General features: G+C 34.7%; 1 protein-coding gene across 7 annotated transcripts in view; it reads right to left on the bottom strand.

Moving 5' to 3' along the window:
• The window catches only part of LOC127843704 (epidermal growth factor receptor-like), a 308,235-nt gene that overhangs the window by 45,962 nt on the left and 246,442 nt on the right, over positions 1-15,831 (bottom strand). For all 7 annotated transcript variants that reach the window (XM_052373429.1, XM_052373428.1, XM_052373430.1 and 4 more), the window contains 6 exons: positions 15,188-15,271; positions 14,528-14,652; positions 9,470-9,611; positions 8,217-8,324; positions 7,542-7,647; positions 6,199-6,360 (listed from right to left, as the gene is read on the bottom strand). In XM_052373429.1, coding sequence (XP_052229389.1) covers positions 6,199-6,360; positions 7,542-7,647; positions 8,217-8,324; positions 9,470-9,611; positions 14,528-14,652; positions 15,188-15,271 — 727 coding nt within the window. The remainder of the gene's footprint in view (positions 1-6,198; positions 6,361-7,541; positions 7,648-8,216; positions 8,325-9,469; positions 9,612-14,527; positions 14,653-15,187; positions 15,272-15,831) is intronic.

The raw sequence follows: 15,831 nt of genomic DNA, 5'->3' as shown, positions 1-15,831 counted from the left end.
TCCAGAATCGAACATTGCATAAAATATGGTGACTAAGTTTCATCAAGGTTGAGTCATAAATTTGGTTTCTTCAGTGGTGAACAGCAATAATTCACAATAACAACAGTTTTTCTAAGATTCAACATGGTGACTTAGTATTTGACCCATTTGACCCAGATTCAACTTTGGCATAGATATTGTATCGATCAACATTCTCAGCAACTTTCATAAAGATTTTATCCTAAATGAAGTTTCAACAGTGGTACAGAGGTTTTTCTAAATTTGACCTAGCGACCTATTTTTCTTACCCCCCTTGACCCAGATACAAACATGGCCTATATATTGCCAAGATAAACATTCTGATCACAATTTAACTAACACTGTGGCCTCTTAAGTGGTAATGAGCTGAAAGTTGACAAAAAACACCATAAAGTGCTGCGTATGCAGTAATCACAATATTAATTTTTTACAGAATGCATGCACATGGACAAAACTAATGAAAGAAAATTCTGGATGTAACAAGATGAACATACAGCTTTGGCTAGAAGTAAATAAAGCAACTCTAATTGCAACTCCTTGTGAGTGTGGACCTATTATCTAACTCAATTATTGCAGACAAGATCCATGTTTAATTACATATAAATGCAATCATTTCATGATTAACCACAGCCAATTTCAAACGAACGTCAAACTTGTTGAAATGAAGTAAGTATTATTTCACAAAGTTTGCAGTTCATCAAAGTGCAACAGTGTAACTATGTTGTATTTTTCTTTAGCCTTTTCGTTTGCAGAAAACATGCAGAGGGTGATGCGTTCATTGTTAATATTAAAGTATCCAAGATATAAACTATACAACGCTGTAAAAAAAGAAAAACATATTCATTATAATTATGCATGTTTCAATTTTTAAGTCGTTAAAAAAGCCTATATTTTTCTGATGAACAGTTGTTTTTGTATGCAGATTTCCAACAAACCAAGCCAGAGCTTTTGTATAACATGCATAGAGAAGTATAAGATAATAATGAATTTACATGAAGTTTTTGGTTAAAAATACTGTTTCGTTATCATCCCGAAACATTTTAAAGCATTTTTCAAGGGAAAGCGTTATTTTCAAGTACTTTTCAAGGTCTGTGCTAACCCTGCCAGCCATCCAAGTTGGACAAATTTGAGCCCCAAATGCTTTGAAGTTAGTATAGACACCAAGCTCTGCCAACACCCTGAATGAACTTACGCCAAATTTAACATTTTTTGTTACTAGATTCCGAATAGTGTTATGTGATATTTTGACAAACTACTAACTGTAATTTACAGTGTATAAGGTGCAGTGTTTTACCTCCAAATTACAAATCAAAAAGCTTGTGCGTGTTATACATTGATACAAAGCTATCCTGGCTGCTAAATTGTGAAAAATTTGTTATGTAATCGTAAATAATCAAAATGGCCGCCATATTTTTTCCACAAATCTACACCCTATAATCTTACAGACTTAACAACAAAAAGTCCGTACCGGTAGATATGAACGGTTTAGAATAAGTTTTTTGCAAAAATAAATTTGTTTGCATAAAATTGCGGACATTTCTTTGTTTGTATTTTTACACTTCATCATTGATGAATTACGATGGGGACTGTTGTCAACATAGCGGAGAGCGAGTAAAGGTAGTTGTGGACACGGTCTTTTTTTAGGGTAACGGTAGGTGTGAAAGGGAGTCTTTTTGCACTTCGTAATTGATTGGCAGCTTTTATTGAATAAGTTGTGCCGCCACTTGTTGAGACTCTAATTGACATTTGAGACACTAACTGACACTTGAGAACATAAAAATATGCAATTACACATAAGTGTGTATAAATATTGAATGTTCAACAGTGGTGTTTTAAACATTAGTTTGCAATCATCTGAACGACACCGCAGAGAGAAATTGAAATTGTCTTACTGGTATCCCGATATCTTGAGATTATCATCGTAGACAACGGCAAAAGAACCACAAAGACGACAACCGCCCTTTCAGGGCCATCAATATTCTCGAGAGAATAGTCTAAACAAGATGTGTTTGTGAAACACAATGTCCCCCTATATGACGTTTGACCTTGAAGGATGACCTTGACCTTTCACCACTCAAAATGTGCAGCTCCATGAGATACACATGCATGCCAAATATCAAGTTGCTATATTCAATATAGCAAAAGTTATTGCAAAATGTTAAAGTTGGCGCAAACAGACCAACCAACCAACAGACCAACCAACCAACAGACAGGGCAAAAACAATATGTCCCCCACTACTATAGTGGGGGACATAAAAATTGTCATAAATATAGTGCTAAAATGACGTCAATTTTCGATCCCATTTTCAGGTTTTATGGTCTTCAATTCTATTTTTTCCACATTTTGACTTTGAAAAATCTCATGCACGTTATACATGGGAAAATACTCAAGCAAATAATGTGTGAAGAAATGTACATTTATATTTGATCTGGAGTCTGCCTCCTGGACAGAAACAGTGCTTAATAGACTGCAACGTTGACAACAGACAGTTTATATTTGATGAGCACTACGCTGACTTGGGTGAAAACAATGTTAAAATAGGGAAAAAACACACTACATTATTGAGATCCCCTTGTCTCCTCCCAAACCACCATTCGTTCGGCCAAAAAAGTAAATCATGCTTCTATTATCATACTATGAGATTAAAACTATGTATATAAAATTAAATATCCTTGTCCACATTGCAAAATGAAAGCAGGATCAATATATACACATTTCCAACATATGCAGTATTTTTTCCAAATTTAATTGGCTTTGTTTTCAATTTTTTCAGTGTCAATGTCTCTTTGTCAGGTGAAATTTGACCCTTTCCCACTCAGAAGCAAAGTTAAGCGTTGTCTGTTCAGGTTTTATGCTGTTTGCTGCTCATCAGTATCTTAAGGTTGGAAATGAAGCCTTCAAAACTTTAATCAAGTCAGAAAGGTTTTTAATAACATTTAACTTTCTAAGGGACTACAAATGTGTAAAAATACGTATCAAAGTGGTAGCTGTGATATAATTTAAAATGTGTGATCTACACATCATACCATATGCATTTATTTCTTTTAATTTTGCATAAATAAATATAGCAATTTTGATTGTCTTTGAATATTTGAAATCAATGGTAAAAGTATTTTTATTTTGTTAAAAAAAAAATAACACACACAACATATTTCATAAATTCATTTCTGAAACTTAGAATAACGTTTAGTTGTACTGATTGAAAGAAAAAGACATCATAACAAACATATTTCATAAATTCATTTATAATCAATTATACTGATTGAATGAAAAAGACATCATTATTTGCCAGAAAACCATGCAATATATCTTAAAATACAAAAGTAATTGCTTAAGAAAGATGACTTTTGCTACAATGATAAGTTGAAATTTGACACAGATTTACAACCTTGAGATTGGAGCAAATACAGATTTGTCAAGAACAAAGATACATATCCACGCTGCCCTTTGACCAAACACAAACACAAAGAAATAAATTTAAAATATTCATTGCAACCATGTTATACCCAGTTGAAGTTACAAAGAGACACATTCGTTGTAAGTCTCAATTGATCTTCAAATAATATTAACTCACTCGTGCCTTAAAGAAAGACAAACAAATTCCACTACACCTTGTATGATATTATAAAACTCACCTCCTTAAACTGTTTAAATACAATTTCAGTATTATCATTAGTGCTCTCAAAAAAATTAAAATTGATCATGTTTCCTAACATGGAAGCTCACAAAAGCTTTATCACTAATAGGTAAAGATTTAGAGAAAAACAGGACGCAGATTCCTTTTTTTCTGTACAGTCAATCTTGTATTAAGAGACCACTCAAGGGAGTTATCAAAAGTGGTCTCTTAATAAAATGGTCTTTAAATAAAAAAGGCCATTCTGGAAGAATGCTTACCCTTAATTTTAATCTATATGAAGGATACTCTCTTTTGTCAACAATGATTTTAACTTTTATAATAAAATGAATATAAACACAATACATAAACAATAATTTACTTATAATGTGTTATATTTTTTAACTTATTATAAATTATCATATATTATAAATGAAATGTGTACATATTTATTTGCAAAAACAACATAGAACAAGGAAATATTTTTTCGCATTTTTTTCCACCTGACACATAATTTTCCACGTCTTCAAGCACCTCGGCTTTACGCTTAAGAATGTTCTGAATTTGAGTTTTACCGACTCCAAACTCATATGCAATTTTACGTGCACTTTTACTTATTGACAATTCCAAAACCCGAATTTTCTCGTTCAACGTTAACACCTTTCGTTTTGACATTTTAATTTCTGCAAGTACGCTTAAGGAAATCTGACTCGATTATGATACATAATGCGCTGAAAATATTAAAACACGTCAATTGAAAACAAACAAACAGACCTGATTGGAAAATTTATTAAATAAATAACAATGTGATTGGCTAACAAATATCTACTAATTAGCATAATTACAAATTGGTAATGTACGGATTTCGACAGATGTTGCCGATTAATAGTTTATTTTCCACACTTCTCAGGAAATGTTTGTCGCGTACAGTGCATTGTTTCTGCACCTGTTATCTATACTCGAGAAAAATTGGCGTTGTCTCTTAACGTTCCACATAGTAAACTTTTTAAGCTGTAGACTGTGCGTAAAACGTTCCTCTATTATTGAACTCAATAAATTGATACGCAGTCTACAACAATACCGGTCAGAACCGGTCAACGAGACAAAGCATAATCATAATGGTTGGTGTGAAAACAAAGCAGCGGTGTAACAGTACATCTTATCGGCTTAGATAAACAATTAACACAGATTTGTCCCTGAAAGACCAATACATTAACCACTTTTACCTCCTAGTGGTCGCTTAATTCAAGATTTGGACATAAAAATACATAGAAATCAGCAGTCGCTGGTCGCGTAAGACAAAAGTCGCTGAATACAATATCATTATATAGCGAAAAAGCTCCATGGGATTTCAAAATGGTCGCATAAGACAAAGGTCGCTTAATACAAGTGGTCGCATCCACAAGATTGACTGTACTTTTTTTTGTTACAACAGTTATAATGCTGTGAGCTGACAGTAAATTATCAATTAAAACATGAACATGTTTATGGGTCAACCCTTAGTAAAAGCACTTTAGGAAAATATGTGTACACGTATTCTGTATGCAGTCATAAATGAAACTTTAAACTGTTATTCAGAGTGTCAAGACATTGAACCAAAATAAACGTCAACTAACTGAGAGCCTTATTAACAACTACCAGTATATTTCAAAATTCATTTTAAGATAATTGTATGATTTTCAGTTTAAACATGTCTGGACTAAAAGACTAAACTCTTTTCCTAATATTCCATAAATAACACTTAATTAGACACTGCAAAATTTGTAATTCAAAGCCAATGAAATTTTCCCAAAACCACATTCAAACTATATTGCAGCGTGTTTTATCCACAGAGAACATTTTGCCAGACTTGTTCCCGAAGTCACACTTACATTCCCCATGACCCAGCCGATATCAAATAAAACAATATTCTGCCCCAAACACACAAAGGAATACAATAAAGCCTATGAAAAACACATCAAATTACAGTGGAAGAGCCCGTGTCATCTCATGCATGTATCGAGAAATCATCTTTCATTAGTCAAACTACAAAACCTGATACATTTTAAAAGCCAAAATCCATTAAGTCTCGAACACATATGTTTTAAGGTCACCGTGGTTAAGTGGATAACTATGGTGTCCATCTAGCGAATGGGTGGTCACAGATTTGATCCCCACTGTGGCAGTGTTCTTTATATCTCCACAAAAACACCAAGTAGTGGTTCTACCCAAGGAATGGACTTGAGAGGGTTTCAATAAGCCTTCAGCTTTCAATGTAATCGAGCTAAAAACAAGAGATGTGTTTGTCAGAAACACAATGCCCCCTACAGTGCTGCTTCGATACATGGTTTTTGACCTTTGACCTTGAAGAACGACCTTGACCTTTTACCACTCAAAATGTGCAGCTCCATGAGATACACATGCATGCCAAATATCAAGTTGCTATGTGAAGGGACATAGAAGTTATGAGCATTTTTCAAAACCTAAACGCGTAACGCAAAGTGTGACGAAGGACAGACGGACGGACGGTGCGATCACTATATACCCTCCTTCGGGTGCATAAAAAAGGTTCAAATAAAATACATACGTGAGAAAGCGGCCATGTATTATCTCTAAACCAGACAGAAACGAGAGACTGTCAGCTTCCTTTGGCAGTTCCTGGACGGACAGATAGCCGTTGATTTCTCTCACGTCTTTCAGAATTGACAGGTGTTCAAGCGTCAATGGGGTTGTATTCAAATGGGTATCACTGAAATAAGGGCATGCAGCTTTTAAAGTGAATTATTATAGTTAAAATAAATTCTTTGTTTAGAATTGTGATTAACCCTTTCCCCCATAAGAAGCAAAGTGAAAATGGCTTTTGCAACCAGCATAAAACCAGAACAGCCTGCAAGTAACTCACAGTCTGTTCAGGTTTTATGCTGTTTGCTGCTCATCAGTATCTAAGGTTTGGATGAAGCCTTAAAAACTTGAATTTAGTAAGAAAGGTATTTAATTAAATGTAACTTTCTATAGGACTACAAAGTTGTCCAAAAAAAAATATATAGATAGCTTTGTGGTAACAGGTTAAAGATCAGTTCGTTAGCATCTTATGAAAGAATGGTTCGTCCGATTAAAATGAAAGGATTGTTTTTGTTAAGCTGCACAAAATGATGTATTGTAGAAGTTCCGTTGTACGATAATTTCTAATTTATTTTAAAAGTTTAAATTGTATTTCTTTGAACACTGAATACATATTTTGTGAAAACATTCTTGCAATCAAAGTCACACATTTTCTGCTACTACATTTTAATCATTAAGTTAGAAAACTATGAATGATTTTAAATAGTTTTTTTTTGTTAAGAAACAATTCTTTGGAGACTTTTTAAATGCTTAAATATTTTTAATGGACTGTCAAACACAAATGACGAAAACAGAAAAGTTGTAAAATACCGTATTTTTTTTACAATTATTAGTTTATATTGAATAAAGTATCATGACTGGTATATTACATTACTTGAAAAAAGTTCATATTTTCAGTATATTTGGTAATAAAATTTTGCGATGTGAAATCGAAAGTACATCGGGAAAATAGGCGACATAACGATATACACACTATAAATAATGCAAGTAGATTGATCATTTTCTATATTAGATATATACAATTCACTACGCATGCACAATTTGCATTCCTGGGTTTACCACGTGACCATGATGATCAATCTACGGGCGTTATTTATAGTTAACTGTTAGTTACCTGGTAGACATAATCAGTACAATTTATTTCCAAATATACTGAAAATATGAAAACTTTAAAACTTGTTTTCAAGTTACGTCATATACCAGTTTTAATCAATATAAACTAATAATTGTAAAAAAAATACGGTATTTTACAACTTTTCTTTTGTACATCGTCGTGGTTGACAGTCCCTTTAACAGTTTGATACTCACACTTCAAAGGACACTTTAAGGATGATCAAGTTTCCATCTATGACAGTACAGCCACGAAACTGTTCAATGTTATTGCTGTTCAGGAAATCAGGTGTACCAATGCAGTCTGAAAAATACAGGTAACATTGCAGAAAACAACAAATATGAACAACACTTTTGACCATGAAATCTATTTATCAAGCAGGAAATCAGTGGTATATTGAAGACGTCTGGAAAATAAAGGTTACATAACAGAAAACATAAATTAGTGACAACAGCAATGAGATTCAATGTTCTTTCACCATTTTGAAAAGGAGGCCGGGCTTTTTTGATTGGGGAAAATAGTGTTGTTTTTACTTTAACAAGGATATTGGTGTCATCTTTTTTTGGTAGTACATTTTTTTAAATTTAAACTAAAAGTGTCTTAAATATGTTTTCTATGGTTCAACTAAAACAGCTGGATAATGAGATGATATAAGTGTTTCAAGGAATACAAACATATCATTTTCTCCCTGAATAGCTCCAGGCAGTAATTTGGGGAAAAATATATACTTTTTGAGGTTTGGAATGGGGCAAAATTTTGGCCCCAAATTTGACACACAAAAAACAACACCATTGAGATGTTTCATTAATTATTCACACTTAAAAGGTATTGCCTTCTTTAATTGTTGATAAAGAATCGCAGAATCAACATACTTTTCTTGCATGGTCCATCACACTTCTCACAGATGTTGGTTTGCGGATCTGGCTGTTTGTCTTTGGGACATTTCAACACGCATGCGTTCTGATCCTTCACCAGGTACACTGAAACAATTATACATTATTAAAACATGGCTTAATGCATGTGTGTAAAGTGTCGTCCCAGATCAGCCTATGCAGTCTGCACAGGCTAATTAGGAAAGACACTTTCTGCCTTAACTGGATTTGTGCTATGCAGAGAAACCGAAAAATGTAATAAAAGCATAAAGTGTTGGAGCTGATAAGCATGTGTTGACTATGCTGCCGTCAGTAAATTTCAAAATTAAACTGTGTTTTAATTAAAAACGACCATTGTGAATCTTGTTTAATCTATGTTACCAGACAAATTTAGTGTTGTAGATATTGTTATAAGGAACACTGATTTTTTATGGGCTAACTTTATTTGACGAAGTATCCGTTGATTTTGTGCATTAACAGATCTTAAACAAAATAATGATTATTCATTAGAACTAGGTCATGCTTCCGAAGCTTCCCGCCAATCTCGCGTTCATTCATAAAATTTCGGATATCATCGCGTGAAATTTAAGTGGAATAAATCGTCCCACAAAAAAACAACAACAAGCATTTTGCATCTCAATAAATCTGTTACTAGACAAAATCTAGCGTTTAAATCCTGGATATTGCTATAAGGCAAACCGATTTTTTATTGTGCTAACTTTATTTTATGAAGCATTCATTGAATTTGAGCATTAACAGATCTTTAATATAACTCTAGGCGTGTATTGGTCATTTACATTTAATGCTTTAACATTGTAAATATTGCTTAGAAGTTTGGTATATTTGTCTTTTTTTTTCATTTCATTAGATTTCACCTAAAAAATAATTTTACCCTTTTCCCCATAAGAAGCAAAGAGAAAATGGCTTTTGCAACCAGCATAAAACCAGAACGGCTTGCGAGCAACTAGCAGTCTGTTCAGGTTCTATGCTGTTTGCTGCTCATCAGTATCTAAGGGTTGGCAATGAAGCCTTTAAAAACTTAAATTTAGTAAGAATGGTCCCTAGTTAAATTTAACTTTCAAAGGGACTACAAATGCGTTAAAATGCTTATCTTAGTGGTAAAGTGTTAAAATAATAGTCTCAAAACTATATAAGTTTAACTAAAAAAGCATATTGAATTTTGCCCCTAATCTGACAAACACATTCTGAGCTCACACTACCACCAATTGGTTAGGTTTATAACTGATGCTTACATGGACATTCCTTCACACAAAGTGATCCAAATGCATATCGCCCCAGCGGGTTGTTTTCCCACCTCATTTCTACTGGGTTGTAGAATGTCATCAGGGGACAATGTCGGTCGCAGGAGCCCTCGTTGTAGAAATTCTTGCAGGCCTGAAAAAGACAAGAGACAAGACTAGAGAAACTGATGTTTTTAATAATGAACAGGATACATTGGTTTTTAATGGAAGATCGTTTTATGTGGTCTTTTACAGAATGTGAAAGATGTGGGTATTTGCGGAAACCCCCCACCAGTCCTGTATAGCGACTTTCAACCAAGCTCACATCACTGCTCCAGCTAGGATTTGAAAAGGTCAGGGGGGGGGGGCTATTTTGTCAAAAGGGCACATTAAACGGGCAGAATTTTGTCAAAAGTGCACTTTCTTGAGCGCTGCCTGCAATGCTCCCCGTTTCATATTAATTTTTATGTAATTAATCATCGTTAGACTATATTATTTCCATTATATTTAAACCATGCAAATAAAATGTCTACAATGTGGAACAAATTAATTACAATGTAACAAGAGATTTGTAAATTATAATATGTCTTTAAACAAGAGGGCCTGAAAGGCCCAAAGTCGCTCACCTGAGATAACAAGATATTATTGGGACAAATCTTCTGACCAAGTTTCACGAAGATCGGAAAATTAATGTGGCCTCTAGAGTTTTAACAAGGTTTTACTATAGCCATATAAGGAAAAATGCCCCGCCACCTGGCAGCCATGTTTTTCAACAAACCGGCATCATTTTTTAACCCATCCAAGATATTATTGGGATGAATCTTCTGACCAAGTTTCATGAAGATCGGACAGTAAATGTGTTAACAAGATTTTACTATAGCCATATAAGGAAAAATGCCCCGCCCCTTGGAAGCCATTTTTTTCAAGCAAACATAATTATTTAAGAACTCATCCAAGATATCATTGAGACCAATCTTCTGGCCAAATTTCATGAAGATTGGACAATAAATGTGGCCTCTAGAGTGTTAACAAGGTTTTACTAAAACCATAATATATAGCCATATCAGGAAAAATGCCCCGCCCCTGGTGGCCATGTTTTCAAAGCAACCAAAACCATTTTCAAACTCATTCAAGATATCATTGGGACAAATCTTCTGACCAAGTTTCATGATGATCGGAAAATAAATGTGACCTCTAGAGTGTTAACAAGGTTTTACTATAGCCCTATAAGGAAAATAGCCCCGCCCCTGTGGTGGTTATGTTTTTCAACCAACCGGCATCATTTTTGAACTCGTCCAAGATATTATTGGGATGAATCTTCTGACCGAGTTTCATGAAGATCTGACTATAAATGTGGCCTCTAGAGTGTTAACAAGATTTTACTATAGCCTTATATAGCCATATAAGGAAAAATGCCCCGCCCCTTGGCGGCCATGTTATTCAAGCAAACGTAACCATTTTCGAACTCATCCAAGATATCATTAGACAAATCTTCTGACCATATTTCATCAAGATTGGAAATAAATGTGGCCTCTAGAGTGTTAACAAGGTTTTACTATAGCCATATAAGGAAAAATGCCCCGCCCCCTGGCGGCCATGTTTTTCAACCAACCAGCATCATTTTTTAACTCGTCAAAGATATTATTGGGATGAATCTTCTGACCAAGTTTCATTAAGATTGGAAATAAATGTGGCCTCTAGAGTGTTAACAAGATTTTACTATAGCCATATATAGAAAAATGCCCCGCCCCTTGGCAGCCATGTTTTTCAACCAACCGACATCATTTATGAACTCGTCTAAGATATCATTGCGATGAATCTTCTGACCAAGTTTCATGAGGATCGGACTAAATAAATGTGGCTTCTAGAGTGTTAACAAAATTTTGCTATAGCCATATATAGTTATATAAGGAAAAATGCCCCGCCCCTTGGCAGCCATGTTTTTCAAGCAAACGTAACCATTTTCGAACTCATCCAAGATATCATTGAAACCAATCTTCTGACCAAATTTCATGAAGATTGGACAATAAATGTGTCCTCTAGAGAGTGAACAAGGCAAATGTTGACGTCGCACAACGGACAACGCACGACGGACTAAAGGCGATCACAAAAGCTAAAAAAAAAGAGGCAGGGCGGGGCTTTGGAAGGGCAAGGTGAAGCGTCCTTCCATTTAGACCTAGCTGGAGCACTGCTCATATGCCATAAAGGAATTGAATCTGAGTTTCTATGGTCACAGGAGTACTTAGGTATAAACCACCACTTTGAACTGGAAGCCATCACAAAAATGTTGGTCTAAAGCAGATTAAATGTACAACCTAATCTGGGTATCGGGTGGTTCACTTCACGTGCTAAGGAGAAAGATTTAGGAAAATTGGGTCAAAAAGCATTCCAGTATATAAACAAAAAAGCAATCAGTGTTTTTTTCTCTTACCATTTTGTAAATGGGGCCAGAGCCCTTTGAAATTGGATAAATTGTGTTGTTTGACAAATATTTGAAATGTGTGTTTTTAGTTTTTTACAAACACTTTAAACTAGAAAATTAAGTGATTTTTATACATTTTACTTACTTTGATTAACTTAAATAACTTAATATTTAGAGGAAATGAATGCTGCCATTTATAAAAATGCAATAACAAAACCCCTCAATTAGGAAAGCAGACTGCCATTTGGGAAAAATCTACATTTTGACATTGCAAATGGGGCCAAATTTTGCCTCAAACTTTCACACACACACATACAAATTCATCAGTGCTCCAGATAACATGCGTAAAGGCGTAAAAACGAATTAAATTTTTTAAATAACGATTTAGATTTAAAATCTTTGCGTAAAGTTATGCATTGAAAAAATAAAACACGAAATCGAAATTTTCGAACGTGCGTAAAACTTCCAGTAGCAAATTATGCATGGTAAACATTTCATCCCGGTTCTGGCTCATCTAGGCGCTCAATTAAAACTTCAACTTTAAATAAACGTCACTCAAGCGTTTGCTGTGAGGAAGAGCCACATCTTAGAACGGTCGAAAGGCCAAACGGTCTCGATTCTGCTCTCCTATATTTGCAGGCGAGTCATTACTGTATATTGTACCTTTTTAATTACACTTATCGTAATTTTTATACACAAGTAATATACTGAATACCTATTCAAAATGCCATTAAAATTAAATGTTAAATATAGTTTTTGATAAGTCTTTAACGGCGCCCAAAAGGCCACTATGACCTATATAAATCCGAAGTGTGAGTGACCGTTTTACAGAAAAAATCTAAATGGCCAACCGAAGCGGTGTATTGAAGCGTGGAAGGCAAAAAAGCCATTTCAGTGTCAAAAGTTGATGCATTTTTCGGCGTAAGCTGTATTAAGCCAGCTTTTCACCCTGACTTGACCTTTGTGTCCAATAATATTCAAATAAAATTTCTCGCGGCTAGGTACGAATGAATACACTTCATTTATTCCATTGGCTGATTTGAGTTTAACACCAGAACATTGGAAACATATCTGCGTCTTTGTAACACTGTTTTACTGCATGAAACAATTTTATCTCTAATGAAAAGGCTCAATAGATAGAACAGTTTTACAATCAATTTTCGACATAAATACAGTTGTGCGTTCACCTTTCATTTTCAGAGAATTACCAGCGCAAAAGCGTTTATACTAAAGGCTATATTCTCATATTTAGTACTTACTTGCATTCCATTTCAACCCGCGAGGTTTCGGGTCAATTCGCGGCCAGTGTGTGAAAGTCAGAGTTTATATACAGTTCATCAACGGAGTTCGCAGAATGGGTTGCGATCTTTTCATTGAAGGAAAAAATTGGAATCTATGCTATTTTTGTCTCATGGAGTAAATAGTTCGTTTAGTCGCTTTGTCGATATATCAATATTTTAGGCACAGCTGTTGCCTTGGTCGTGTACAGCAGAATTGTTACCTAACTTTAATGCATTGCATTCCAATCCGCAAGGTATCAAGGTCAGTTTGCGGTCAGTTGCAGAAATCTTTATATAAACGCCGTCTCGTAAACTTTGTGCACTTGAAGTCTGTTTTGATCAGAAAGATACTAAATAAAGATATTCGGCGATATTATTGTGGTATGTCAATCATTGATTTTTAATATGTTTTCAACATTTGCATGATAAGGACCAATTTTGATAAAATTAATTAGAAATATTTATCCATTAAGACCAGTTTATTAAGCATGAGCACAATAATTCACTATACTATAATTATGCAATTAAATAAGATTCGAGTATTGCCGGCTGACCTATATGCACTCGTTTATTTTCATGTTTCTTGTGTTTTTCTATTCTGCAAATATAGATATCTGAGTAATAATATCACATAAAGCAAAATAAGCCACGAAATCTGGCGCAACACTCCGTAATTGATTTGCTTGTGATGTAGCTAAGAACTGCGCAGAAAAAAGGCATCCGCTACTTTTTTATCTCATAGAGATAACTTTTGATCGTTCATAAACATCGACCACAATCAACGCCGTATATCTTTTTTAAAGATATTTCTTGTTTCAATTAGATTCAAATACCCAAAGCATGGTTTCGTCAATAATTAAAGAACTTATGAGCTCTTGCGTAAATGACTGCGAATCTAAAGCACTCAAAATTATTGGGTAATATATTGTTAAGAATTAATTTTATAAATAGGGGGTAAAATAAGAATTAATTTTAAAAATAGGGAGTAAATAAGAATTTGACCAAATTTTTATCTGGAGATCTGAATTCATTGTTCCAAACCATCATATCCAAGAAGGGGAAAAGTACATTCTGATACAAAAGTGGTCACCACTATATGTGTCTCGTTCTGTGAAAATTGGGCAAAATGCATGTGCACAAAGTGACATCCCAGATTAGCCTGTGCAGTTTACACAGGCTAATCAGGGACAACACTTTCCGGTTTTATGGTATTTTTTGTTTAAAGGAAGTCTCTTTTTACCGAAAATCTAATTTAAGCGGAAAGTGTCGTTCCTGATTAGCCTGTGCGGACTGCACAGGCTAATCTCGAACGAAAGTTTACGCACATGCATTATGCCCAGTTTTATCAGATCAAGACACATATCGTACCAGGCATTCTGTTTTCTTGGGCCCCGTACAGCCTGCAGCACACTCCGGGTGACAGCATTGGTTCTGTTGATCACCAAAACATCGACCATCGCACGACTCAGAGCACACCTTCTTGATGTAGTTCACTGCAGCAATGACAGACGTTTGTAATATAGAGATAAGTTTAATTAATACTTACGCGATAAGAAACGCATTTTGAAGTGTTACTTATCCCATAGAAAATCAAGTTAAATTAAATATTTCTCAATAGAATCAAGTTTTAAAGTTATTTTAATCCATATGTTTCAGGCAGGGCCAAAACACCAACTTTGGGGAAAGGGCCACAGCCTTTTTTTCGGGGAAAACCCCCCACAATATTCTGGCTTTGGGGAATGAAAAATACTGAGGTAGATTGGAAGTTAAGAGAAAAATACATGATTTTAAAGAAATTTCTGTAGGGGACAGGGGCTTTTTGGTTAAGGGGTGGAAAAAGAGGCACCTTGCGAAGAAGTTTTTTTTGGCCCTGTCAGGCAAATATATTTCGGTCATTTGAATTCTTAAGTTTCAGGTAAATCTAGTTAAGTAAGTTTAATTCTTGTTGCAGATAAATAAATTTCTATTAGTTGGGTTTCAGGTACATGATATTTCTGTGAGTTGAATGAATACACTTGAGAGTCCTACATTTCTGGCACATCCCATTTCCACTTCCCCAACAGTGGTATTCTCCAGTCTTCTTGTTGAAACATTCTGCTGGGCATGGTGGACCTGGTATAAATGATTCAAACAGTTAAGTCTAAAAGAATCTATGTATCATGTGATACTAAATAATATCAACAAGAAAACACACTATAATTACTTATGTCATCATCAACTTGCTGACATAATTAAATAAAAAACAAGATGTGTTTGTGAAACACAATGTCCCCCTATATGATGTTTGACCTTGTAGGATGACCTTGACCCTTCACCACTCAAAATGTGCAGCTCCATGAGATACCCATGCATTTCAAATATAAAACTGCTAGCTTCAATATCGCAGTAGTGACATTACATGAGCAATTTTGACCCATATATTTGACCTTGAAGGATGACCTTGACCTTGACCTTTCACCACTAAAAATGTGCAGCTCCATGAGATACACATGCATGCCAAATATCAAGTTGCTATCTTCAATATTGCAAAAGTATTCACAAAATTAGCGATTTGGGCCACATATATTTGACCTCTGACCTTGAAGGATGACCTTGACCTTTCACTACTCAAAATGTGTAGCTCCATGAGATACACATGCATGCCAAATATCAAGTTGCTATCTTCAATATTG

The sequence above is a fragment of the Dreissena polymorpha genome, chromosome 9, assembly GCF_020536995.1.
Source record: "Dreissena polymorpha isolate Duluth1 chromosome 9, UMN_Dpol_1.0, whole genome shotgun sequence".
Taxonomy (NCBI): domain Eukaryota; kingdom Metazoa; phylum Mollusca; class Bivalvia; order Myida; family Dreissenidae; genus Dreissena; species Dreissena polymorpha.
Note: the sequence above shows the minus strand (reverse complement) of the source record. Positions and strands in the feature narration are given on the sequence as shown.